We start from the raw sequence: 12,541 nt of genomic DNA on the forward strand, positions 1-12,541 counted from the left end.
TAAAAATCTAGCTTTTGGTGGAATGACAAAACACAAACAAAAAATAATAAAAAAATAATAATAATAAAAGTAGATATAACAGACACAAATTCTATGCCCAGTGTTGTAAAGACTATCCATGAATTGTATTGTATTTTGTAAGTTGCTAACCTTTATTCCCATTTGTTGACTAATTAACACATAATAAGCAATACAATATTACAAAGGGGACCAAGCCAACAGCACATATATTGAACCGGAGAAGAGGGACACCGCATAACATACACCAGTGAATTCAAATGCATAATTATGAAAGCTGAAACAAAGTATTATGGACATGAAACCAAAAGTATTAAAAGGCTTACATACAATGTTAGCAGTCTAGATAGATAGATAGATAGATAGATAGACAGACCTTGGGCAGTAGTAGGAAAGATCTGAAGAAAATGAAAATAAGGCATGGTTAAAGGTCAAATACCTAATGCTTTAATGCAGTTATCTGTTAGTAAAGCATTTATTTTTGCTCAGATAGTCAGGAAGTAAACTTACAACTATTCATCCATTTTTAAATTCCTAGCTGTAGATATACAATGAAATACAATTAAAAATGAATCAGTCATCAAACCAAGAAAAATCTCTCATTTATATATACAATGCTTTATTCCTGATAAACATTTAATCTTTTCTTCAGACTAATCTACATGCCATCTTGCAGATGAAGAATCAATTCTCCTACAAGACATAACGCTTCGGAGTTGCTTGGATTGAAAAAAAATCTCAGGATTGCTGATAAAAACAACCTATTCTTCCATGAGAGCAAAGCAATGCAATTTCAGAGTCCAGCAGAAAAAGGTATATGCATAAGGGTTGCGGCCAATTGCATTCTCAGGAAGGAATCTCTCTGGTCTGAACTCCTCCGGTTCAGGGAAATGTTCTGGATCCTGGTGAAGTGCACATGGATAATTACTATATTTACACCTTTTGGTATATAAAATCCCCTGAATGTGGCACAGAAGGGTACAGACAAAGTGCTACTTTAGTTACTGCTTCAAGATAACGGAGCTTCTTTAGGTCATCCATTGTAACAGGATGGACAGACTGTCCAAAAGTTTCATCCAGCTCTTTATGGGCATTTTTCTGAACCTCTGGGTGAGATCCTAGCAAAAAACAAAGACCAGTTTAGAACGGCAGCTGTTGTGTTATGACCCTCAAACATAAAACGTATCAACTTCCTTCCGGATATCCATGTAGCTCAATTTATTGCCTGCATCATCTGTTGCTTTTAAAAGCATATCCAAAAAAGCACTTCTTTTTTTAGATTTCTTTGACTCAGACTAATCCTTATCTTGTACTTTGCCTGGAATCTGCAGCCTTCATTTTTTCGTCTCTTTCTAAAATAACCTAGTCAGTAAAGGAATGAAGAATTTTTAGGTTTTTGTCATGCTCTTTTCCAATATTCAGTCGATGAAACACAAAAGGCGGGCCACAACCAGGGCATTTTCTGCCAACGGTGTTCCATATCACTCATCTTATAAATTACTTAAACATATTCAGAATATTGATTGCTCTGTGTCTCAATTATCTTAGTCATGGCCGTTTCACATATTATATCCAAGGCACAAGGGGTTACATCAATAAAACAAAGGATTCTTCACCAGTACAAAAACGTTTCCAAAGTTTATCGATTAATATTTTAGATCGTTTATTCATAACTTCCAAAAAAACTCAGAGAGAACAGTAAAGTGGAAGGTTGGGGTTATCTTTCTTCTGGTTCGCACCTTTTCCTCTGTGCTTGTTAGTAATCCTTTGCCAAGCCACGGGTGAAGTAATGTATAAGCAATAGCATAAGCATATGCTTTGTCCATATGCTTCGAAATGCTTAAAATAAGTTCAATAGTGTCCGCATGATATATTTAAGAAAGATATAGGCCCGCAGTGGCGTCACTAGGGGGGGGCGGGGGGGGGCGGGCCGCACCCGGGTGACACCCTCCAGGGGGTGACACCAAAAAAAAAAAAAAAAAAAAATTTTTTTTTTTTTTTTTTTTTTTTTTTTTTAAATTTTATTGAAATTCAAAGAAATACAATGTTGAGATGCATAGATTATTTTATTAGAGGCTGGCATTTGTGAACATTAGTGGGACTGGGGAAGTTGTAGACACACCATTTTTTTGCCCCTTGAGCCAGTGCTGCAATTTCAACAAATAGTTTTCTCGGCTGCTTTTGCTTGTTTGTACTTTGCTCCTCCCCTGCCCAATTTCACTATGAATGTTGTGGGTGTGCCGTGGGGCTTGCAAAGTTGTGCTGCTAGCCTAAACCTGCCTGACTATCTGTGCTCACTGCTCAGTGACATGCGGCCCAGGGCTGTGCACTGACAGACTTGGAACAGAGTCAGAGAGCAGAATTTTCATAGTTTGCGTGCCTAAACCTTTTCTTCAGTGATTTATTTTAGAGTGCTCTGTTTATCTTTCATTTAATGTTCTGCTGAGCCAGGGAGCAGCTCTAGGCATGAGCTTCCCAATTAATGCAGTGCAGTTTAAATATTTTGTATGTGTGTGTCTGAGTTTTTGTGTGTGTGTCTGAGTGTGTTTCCGAGTGTTTGTGTGTGCATCTGAGTATGTTTTTAAGTGTGTCTGAGTGTTTGTATGTGTGTTTGTCTGTGTTTTTGTGTGTGTCTGCTTTCTGGGGGGGGGGTGACACCATGACTTACCGCACCGGGTGACACCAACCCTAGTGACGCCACTGTAGGCCCGATCCAGAGCTTGATTAGTGGAAGATTTCTAAATACTTTGGTATATTCAATAATTTGCAGAAATAAAGCTCCACCTTTTAGTTTCAGTTGCAGGTAGGGCTGCTCGGTTTTTCGCGGTTGCGGTTTTAAACCACAATTAACCGTCGCAGTTTAAAAACCACGAGAGTACGCAATTTTTTTGGAAAAAAATGCTCTATTCGTAATGAAAAACTGAGGCGGAGAGGGAGGTTAAGAGGCGGACCAGTGTGCGGCCGTGGGCGGACCTCAGAATGCCCGCGAAACGGCCATTTTTGGAAGCGATTGCAGACAGAGTGCGTGGGGAGCAACAGGCCTTCTGAGAGTCATCTAAGAGTGGTGTGGCGGTGGTGTGGGACAGCTCAAAGTTGTGAGCAATAAAGTGAGTATTCTTGTAAAAAAAAAAGTTTAAAGTGCCTTACTGTTTTTTTTTTTAAAAAACTTCTGTGTGTGACGCATAACATTGACTTTGATTACAAATTAAATATATTTTATTTATAAATGTTCAAATATAGCACAACAATAATTTTTTATTATTATATTTTTCCTCTAATTATAAGTGTTAATGTTTAATTTAAATTACCATTACCCTTATTATACCAGTTTGCAGTCAAATCAATAAATCAAATCATTCAATCAAATCAGTCAGCACTTTCTCCATGCATAGTTACATGACTGCTTCATTTGTTACTATACCACAGCTAGACTGTCACTGCCCATTAGAAAACATGGACAATTAGCTTTGAGTGTCTTGAATTCACTTGTTGTATTATGTACTCTAACTATAACTGTTCTTAGTGTTATGTACTACTACTACTACAGAATAGCTGTGTGATGTAATATGACAGGCAGTGCAGGATGTCAGGATTTTCCTTTACTGTCTTGTACACAAATCATACTGCTATAAATTCAGCAATTTTCAGGTTTCTCCATGCATAAACTGCTTCATATGTTAATCATACCACAGTTATAATGACTGTCCAAGAAAACATGACAATGGTGTGTCAGAAGACCTAAGAAATGGCTAGTTGCTACTATGTAACCACAGCACAGGCAGCTAATTTTATTTTAACTATTTTGTGGTTTATATTTGTATTCTCCACGAGTGTTTTGTACACTGAGAAACATGTACATTAAGATTCTGTATTGTTAAATAAACTTATTAATGCAAAATTAAGGTCTTTTAGTAATTTTTAATAAAATCACAATTTTTTTTTTTTGCCCATATCACACAGCCCTAGTTGCAGGGCATGCCCAATAAAGGGGTAAGCGGGGCTAACATTTGGAATTGGTTTAATTATTTTCCATTTCTGAATGTAGTCGCTCAGGAAAGGGATAAAGAAGAACTCCAGCAAGGTAAACAGGAGAAAAGCAGCCGCAGTCACCCAGATAAGCAAATACGCATCACCCTTTAAATCCATCGCTCAGCTACTGCCCAAGTGGTAGTTAAAAGCCGATTGCAGGTTATTCCCTAAAAGTGTGTTTATGTAGCCAATTATTAATAAAAGGGAACCTTATTTTCATCTGTACATTGGTGACATTTTTCTGTAAAATTATCTATTAATGTAACCTGCACAACCTATATTAAGAGGATGTGTGTTAAAGATTTAAATTAAGCACACTAGTTTTGAGGTAAAATGTTAAGTAACTTGTTCGTTCACCATCTTATATTAATGCCAAATATAGCTTACATGTCCATTTTAAAAGGGACATGGGACCCACAAATGTTCTTTCATGATTCATATAGAGAATACAAATTTAAATAACTTTACAATTTACTTTTATTATCACATGTTCTTCATTATTTTGGTATCCTTTGTTGAAGAAGCAGCAATGCACTACTGGGAGCTAACTGAATGCATTGGGTGAACCAATAACATGAGTAATATATGTGCAGTCTCCAATCAGCAGCTTGCGAGTCTATCATTTTAAATAAAAGATGCCAAGAGAACAAAACAAATTAGATAACAGAATTAAATTGGAAATATTTTTTTTCAAAATTGCATGTTCTATCTGAATCCTGGAATGAAACATTTGGGTTTCATGTCCCTGTAACCCACTGGTTTCCAAACCTGTCCTCCGGCCTCCCTAACAGGCCAGGTTTTGAGGATATCCAAACTAGAGCACACAGCACAGGTGAGATAATCAGCAGATTAGTAGACATGGTTATTTTTTTTTAATTTTTTTATTGAGCTAGCAATGGCATACATAAACATATACTCATTATACAATGGCAACACACCTATATATATATACAGGAAGTATTTGCATATCAAACAAGAAGGTGTGCCCTAGAAGAAACAAGTAGATCTGGGTCTGGAGAAACAGAGTTATATGGCCATAAGCGGCACCTCTTTTTATATATCAACAATAAAACTTTGGGATACAAACATAAACCTCTTAACAAATATTAGGTATGAGACCTGTCAGACCTGTAGGAAGTCCCGAAAAGAAATGTAGGTCTTTCAGTATCCCCATTATAGGCATCAGGTTGTGGGGTGTACAGCGGGAGGGGCGGAGCCAGTACCAGGCAAAACTCCCCCACTCCCCCATAGCAAAGGGAAGCATGCAGACCACAGATGTAACTATAACACAACGAGAGCTTGTACACAGAAAATATCATATGCTGCCCAAAGCTAGGTTATATCTATTTAAATTAGGTCCACGCTCTTTACAACCTCCTTTTTATGTTATGGCCTCTCTCAGACCTTAGACGTCTGTTTTACAAAATATGGGAGGTTCCAGTTATTTCTACAAGTTAAGTTTATTTAGCCCTATAGTTACACTTTAAGTCAATCCCTTAATTGGGCATATATGTTAAGTTAACAACTCTCGCCTTAAGCTCCCAACCTTAGACAAATATAAATGTGGGGGGGTGGACCGCAAGATAAATGGAAAAGCAAGATGAGTTAATCGGCTAGCAGGATAATGTCATATTTCTACATTAATTATGTGTGCACAGATTTAGGTACAAATACAAGTGTTCTAATGGTAAACTGCTGGCACACATGCAGAGGGCCCATCCATACCCATCAATAACTTTCATTAACATATAATGCGATAAGTCACCTATGTCTGGGGAAGGGATCAGAGCAAATAAATCCACTATTATCAGGAGAGCAATGCGCCACGCATCTCCGTCCCGGCCGCAGACAGAGAGGGCCCACAGCACACCTATGAAAAGAGGGAAGATCACAAAAAGAGAGATATGCCCATTCCCTCCGATACCCACTCCCAAAAACATGGTAACCTATGTAACACATTGCAGGATGGTAGGTTTAGACATTTGTATGTAAGTATAGCTTATTTATAATCTGATTATGAACATCACATTACTTTGAGAGCATATATATATATATAAATCATCCAAGCAAATGCACTCTCAGGTCTTTTCAAATAGGTTCTTTTAAAAGAACCTATTTGAAAAGACCTGAGAGTGCATTTGCTTGGATGATTTATATTACTTATTTCTGCACCCAGGCGGTTGATACTTGGAGGGTAGAGCTGGAAATTGTTGGTATACTATATATATATATATATATATATATATATATATATATATATATATATATATATATATATATATATATATATATATATATATATAAACAGAAGTACGGGGGTAGTATTGAAAGCACTGAGTCCTTGGCATTAGCAAAGTACTGAATGGGGCGCGGTGCGTCACAGACCAGGGACTAGCACACTCTGTTGACAGTAATGGCCTCCCCCAGACCGGAGAAAGCAAGCAAGTACCGTCAGCCTATTCCAGACCTAGGACAATAGTGAGAGAACGTCTGTGTTACCGTGCAGTGTATATCAGTTCCGTCTAACCGGCAACCCGGTGCAGGGAAATGCTCCTCAGCAGCGCATATATTTACTGTCCACTCACTCGTTCCAGCCACAGACCATTTTTCGCCCATCAGAACCTCCAGCGTGAGCTCTGAAGTATTCAACAGCTTCTCACAGGCAGCATTTACTGAAGGCATATTAGCGACCTCTTCTGCAACTAGGTCAAACAAACCGGACAAAGGAATATCTTGGGACAGCACCGCGATCCTCCCCTCCCCGGAGAAGACCGCTGCGCTAGATCCCTGCACAGTGAGTGGTTGGTCTGCAAGCAGCTGCGATACATCTCCCGCTCGAGCTGCACACCCAAGTAGTGTGACTGAGGGCAGGAGTATTCTGTCGCACCTGTCGCAGAAAATCTTGTTCCGTTCTGCCATGAGGGCAGCAAAGCTAGTTAGGAAGTCTTCCATGTCGGGAGGTTTCCCGGGTAGGCAGATAATTTTTTATCTAAACGGCAACTGTAGTTTCTGTGCTGCAAATAGCACTGTCTGGTGTTTTAGGTTAGGACTCCATCCTCCCCAAAGCTTGTCCGAAGCAGTGTTCTTTTATCTTGCCCAAATGGTTAGGCACTCTCACCAAGAAATGGCGCCCAGTCAGCAAGGCCTCATCTGGATCTTATTTGGGATATACCACCCGAAATTGCAGCCTGTGGTGTACACTCAGTGTTTCCTAACCTCAGCAACTGTTCACAAAGCTATTAAAGCAATTTAGCCTTTAAAATATATGCCCCAAAACTTTATGTTAGTTGTATTTAATCTGGAGCTCTTAATGCGTACGTCTGCTCAGACCGGCTGTTGACTCCGCCCCCCCGACATGGTTATTTTAACTGCTCTCACCCAAGGTAATCCTGAAAATCTGTCCTGTTTGGGAGACTTGATGACAGGTTTGAAAACCAGTGCTTTAAACTAATCTGCTTTTGTTTTTAACCTCTTGTAAATTGCCACTCTTTTACCTAGTCCAATTCCAGAGTATACAGATCAGTGTCACCTTGGTTACAAGGACCTGCATGAAATATGCTTTGTAATGTGCTCTTTGGTACAAGCAAGACCTTATTTGTTTAGCTACTAAACATTTTAGTATAGAAAGTGATGTAAGTAGAATGTAGAACTGTAACATAATTTAGCATTTACATCTGTGGGCTGCAATTGGGTAGCACCTGCAGCATACACCTAGGTGTTATTAAACTCCAGAATTGTATTTCCCTTACAACATTTATATGATTGTTCAATTAAAGGTTGTGGTCAATAAGAAAATATTTTGGTTGTCATGAACAAAAGGAGAACAATATTCTAGGGTTTAAAAAAGTCTTAGGCAGCAGCCCAATGGAGCTCTGTAGACAGAAAGCTGCAATAATTTTACCATTTATAATTTAGAAAATGTTTACAAAATAAAAGTATGAACGTATGCAACAATATATCAATTGTATCAGGGAACACCACAGGGAAAAACATTGTATGGTCGAGAAAATAATGCTGGCAGCTGGACGCCCGATCCCAGGATTCACCTTTACCAATTGCCATGAACATTTTTGACACTTATTATTACTGTTATCTTCATTAGTACTTTGTCAGTTTCCACACTTGCTGCTATCTCGCATACATAAATCAAGTGTCTCATCTGCTTGCCTTTCATCCAATTTGTATAGTAACATACCACTATTCTGAGTGCTGCTGTAAGAGTTTACTAGACACACGGCTAAACGATTACACACAGAACACATACCTTGGCTTTTGATCTCCTGATGTTTGCGAGATTTTTTCTCCGCTCGGACCTTCGGCATTTTCCCAAAATAAAATTTACAAAATCTATAGTAACTCTTCCGCCTGACAACGTGCTACCTTCTGAGCAGCGCCGACTTCTGACGTCGACAGAGAGGCACGGATCTAGAGAATGCCGGGAATTGTAGTCTTTGTGGGATCATCCGGACCATGCAGAATGCGTAATCCTCTCTCTGCACTATAGTGGATACGTTGATTCGCATCTGCGTTACGTAGGACTGGGATAGTTTGCTTCGCATTGTAGAGTGATGTGCAAGTCTGTGTGCTAATTTTGAGTGGTGTAACACAGTTCTCGCGATAGCCCATCATCAGTCTGTGCTGTGTTTCTGTCAGTGAGTAAAGCCAGAAAGGTAAGTCACGCGCGTGGGTTCTGTTTGAGAATATGTAGCTAAGACCATAGTGCACGAACTGACTTTGGCCAAAACTGTGATGTTCACGTATCCGGTCCGGCGGCAGAGTGCACGTTATTCTACGCTATGCCAACTCCAGCTTGGGTCTCAGTCACTTTGTTGAGCGCTCTGTCAGAACACGTGAACACAAGTTTCCCTCAGTTTAAGCTCCCTGTGTGACAACAGATTGACACATATATCTGTATGAAGCCCATGTGATGACTGTTGGTCCCATATCGCCAAAAATAGTTTGTGGTCCTCGGAAAGCTTCAATACAAAACATGAGACTATATGAGATGGTTATAAAAGCAATTGTATCTAGTGACATCTGCACCCCAGCCCACAAATCCAACTAAGTGACCCCTCCTTCCCAAAACCCTCACTTGTGGTACTTGTTGTTTCGTCATTGTGTTTTTATTGTATTCTAAAGAATGGTTGCAACAGTTGTCAGATTGTATACTGAGTAGAATTAGGATAACGTTCCATTTGTGTTGAATTATTTGTAGTTAAAATAATATAATCTTTTCTATAATACTTTTGCTGCTAATAGACTAATCAAAATGTATATTATCACCAGCACAGCTCTCTGTAGTGCATTGCTGCTTCTTCAGCAAATGATACCAAGAGAATGGAGCAACATTGATAATAGAAGAAAATTGTAAAGTTACTTAAAACTGCATTCTCTATCTGAATCATGAAAAAATGTGGTTTCATGTCCCTTTAACCCCTTAATGACCACAGCTCTTTTCCATGTTCTGTCCGTTTTGGACCAAGGCTATTTTTACATTTCTGCGGTGTTTGTGTTTAGCTGTAATTTTCCTCTTACTCATTTACTGTACCCACACATATTATATATAGTTTTTCTCGCCATTAAATGGGCTTTCTAAAGATACCATTATTTTCATCTTATCATTTACTATAAAAAAATATATAAAATATGAGGAAAAAATGAAAAAAAAAAACACACGTTTTCTAACTGACCCCCAAACTCTGTTACACATCTACAACCACCAAAAAACACCCATGCTAAATAGTTTCTAAATTTTGTCCTGAGTTTAGAAATACCCAATATTTACATGTTCTTTGCTTTTTTTTGCAAGTTATAGGGCAATAAGTACAAGTAGCACTTTGCTATTTCCAAACCACTTTTTTTTTTTAAAAATTAGCGCTAGCACACTGATATATTTCAGGAATCCCTGAATATCCATTGACATGTATATATTTTTTTTTTTAGTAGACAACCCAAAGTATTGATCTAGGCCCATTTTGGTATATTTCATGCCACAATATTACCGCCAAATGTGATCAAATAAAAAAAATTGTTTGTGTATTATGGCTAGCAGTGAAGGGGTTTATTAGGGAGCTTGTAGGGTTAATTTTAGCTTTAGTGTAGAGATCAGCCTCCCACATCACACCCCCTGATCCCTCCCAAACAGCTGTCATCCTTCCCCCACCCCACAGTTGTCCCCGCCATCTGAAGTACTGGCAGAAAGTCTGCCAGTACTAAAATAAAAGCTAGCTTTTTTATTTTTTTAATTTGCATATGCTGCTGTGTAGGATCCCCCCTTAGCCAACAACCTCCCTGACCCCCCCCCCCCAACAGCTCTCTAACCCTCCCCCTCTAACTTATTTGGAGCCATCTTGGGTACTGGCAGCTGTCTGCCAGTACCCAGTTAACAAAAAGATTTTTTTTTTCTGTAGTGTAGCTTCCCCCCCCAAAGACCAACTCCCCTCCCAGATCCCTTAGAACCACAGAGCGTCTCTCTCTGCACTGGAGGGGTAAAAAAGGTTATTGCAGGATGCCTCAATATCGAGGCATCACTGAAATAACCGGAAAGCGGTTGGAAGTGATCAGGATCATTCCACTGCTTTCCCAGACCGACAACGTGTAGGGTATGTCCTCGGTCGTTAAGGGTATTTTTTTGGAGGACATATCCTGCACGTCGTCGGTCGTTAAGGGGTTAACTATTTAAAGGGATACAAAACCCACATTTTTACTTTCAAGATTTAGATAGAGCATGAAATTGTAAGCAACTTTCTAATTGACTCCAATTATAATTTTTTCTTTGTTCTCTTGATATCTTTATTTGAAAAAGCAGGAATGTAAGCTTAGGAGCCAGCCCATTTTTGGTTCAGGACCCTGGGTAGCACTTGATGAATGGTGGATACATTTAGCCAACAAGATCACTGTGGCTTGAATCAGGAATGGGATATCAGTTGTTTTATAGAATAGAATTCACAGAATATTGAAATATTTGCATTGTACTATGTTTATGGAACTCTAATATGATATTAATATGGGTTATGTATCTAACTGCTGCATTTATGGTCTAACTTGGTTAGTGGTTTGCTATATTTAATTAGTTGACTTTTTCTTCAAAGTCATTATAAACTATAAGAGTTCAGTGGTTGAAGACGTTCACTGTGTTGCAAACATTGCAATGTTACAAGTTGTTTTGATACTTACCTTTTATTATACTTGGTGCCAAATCGTCTTGAAAAATGTCAGATGTGTAGTGTGCTTGAGCTGTTGTGATTTTTTTTTTTTTTTTGCAAAAATAAAATGCTCTTGAATTTATTATTGTACATACAGTACATGTGCAGCTAACCATGTTTGTATTCCATGCTAAGGCGTTAAAAGGGTATGAAACCCAAAAATGTTCCCCCATGATTCAGATAAAGCACTGGTTTTACAACCTGTCCTCAGCCCCCCCCATTACATGCCAGATTTTCAGGACTACCTTGGGTGAGAGCTGTTAAAACAATGTTTATTAATCAGCTGATTATTTCACCTATGCTCTAGTTCAGATAGTCTCAAAATCTGACCTGTTAGAGAGGCCTGAGGACAGGTCCGAAAAGCAGTGAGAGAGAACATATCATTTTAAACAACTTTCCAATTAACTTCTGTTTTTGGCTCTTTGTATCCCTTGTTGAACAACATACCTAGGTAGGCTAAGGAGCTTAGAACTAGCTGCTGATTGGTGGTTGCACACGCATACCTCTTATCATTGGCTTTCTGATGTGTTCAGCTAGCTCCTAGTAGCGCATGCAGCTCCTTCAACAAAGGATACCAAGAGAATGAAGCAAAATTAATAATAATAATAATAAGAAGAAGAAGCAAATTGAAATTGTATGTTCTATCTGAATCATGAAAGAAATATCCCGGATTTCATGTCCCCTTTTAATCTTGTGCACAGGGGATGCTTCACAACCGGTCCTGAACAGGACACAGCAGGTGATTGGCCGCTTTGTACATGTGCTACTTCTGATTAGCTTAACAGTCATGTTCTGTTCAGGAAGGGCAATGCATTGCAGCTGTTTTGAAGACTTTAAGTAGAAAACCCCTTAGCTGGGCATTTTATTTTTGCAGTAAAATTTCCCTTTAACCCTATGTGTAACCAATGAACATGTAGTAGAATGTGTCCCTGTTATTTAATGATGTACAGGTTACGGGATACAGAAAATATACCTCTCTGTAGAGCTGTTGTGATTTTTAATGGCCTAAATAGTTTTTTTCAATTTAATTTTACACTTGTGCAGTGAAGAAGCTGTTTTCCATTTGTTTCATAAAGCGGTTGGCTTATTACAACTTTGTCTGCACCCCACAAGTGTTTGACGTGGTATAGTCACTAGAGGGGGGCGGGTATATGGAGAAACTCTTGTGAAGCAGTAAAAGTTATTGTTGTTTCAGCGCATATGTACATAGGATTCAAACACCATGCCTGCTCAGAGAGCTAATGATGATTTAAAGGGACACTCAAAATTAAACATGCATGATTCAAATA

General features: G+C 38.7%; 2 protein-coding genes and 1 pseudogene across 4 annotated transcripts in view; 1 reads left to right on the forward strand and 2 right to left on the reverse strand.

Moving 5' to 3' along the window:
• The window catches only part of DIMT1 (DIM1 rRNA methyltransferase and ribosome maturation factor), a 57,811-nt gene extending 49,295 nt beyond the window's left edge, over nt 1-8,516 (reverse strand). Inside the window, exon 1 of one of the 3 annotated variants that reach the window (XM_053701323.1) lies at nt 8,312-8,516. In XM_053701323.1, the coding sequence (XP_053557298.1) occupies nt 8,312-8,369 (58 nt within the window). In that variant the 5' untranslated portion in view covers nt 8,370-8,516. Of the gene's footprint in view, nt 1-528; nt 984-8,311 lie in introns of those variants that run through there. The other 2 variants (XM_053701325.1, XM_053701324.1) reach the window with 2 other exon arrangements.
• Nucleotides 677-6,999, reverse strand: LOC128648137 (cytochrome P450 4V2-like; annotated as a pseudogene).
• An 81-nt stretch (nt 8,517-8,597) lies between the features above and the next one.
• Nucleotides 8,598-12,541, forward strand: part of IPO11 (importin 11) — a 950,863-nt gene continuing 946,919 nt past the window's right edge. Inside the window, exon 1 of the mRNA XM_053701321.1 lies at nt 8,598-8,717. The gene's annotated coding sequence lies outside the window, so the exon portion shown is untranslated. The remainder of the gene's footprint in view (nt 8,718-12,541) is intronic.

The sequence above is a fragment of the Bombina bombina genome, chromosome 2 (genome assembly GCF_027579735.1).
Source record: "Bombina bombina isolate aBomBom1 chromosome 2, aBomBom1.pri, whole genome shotgun sequence".
NCBI classification, from domain to species: domain Eukaryota; kingdom Metazoa; phylum Chordata; class Amphibia; order Anura; family Bombinatoridae; genus Bombina; species Bombina bombina.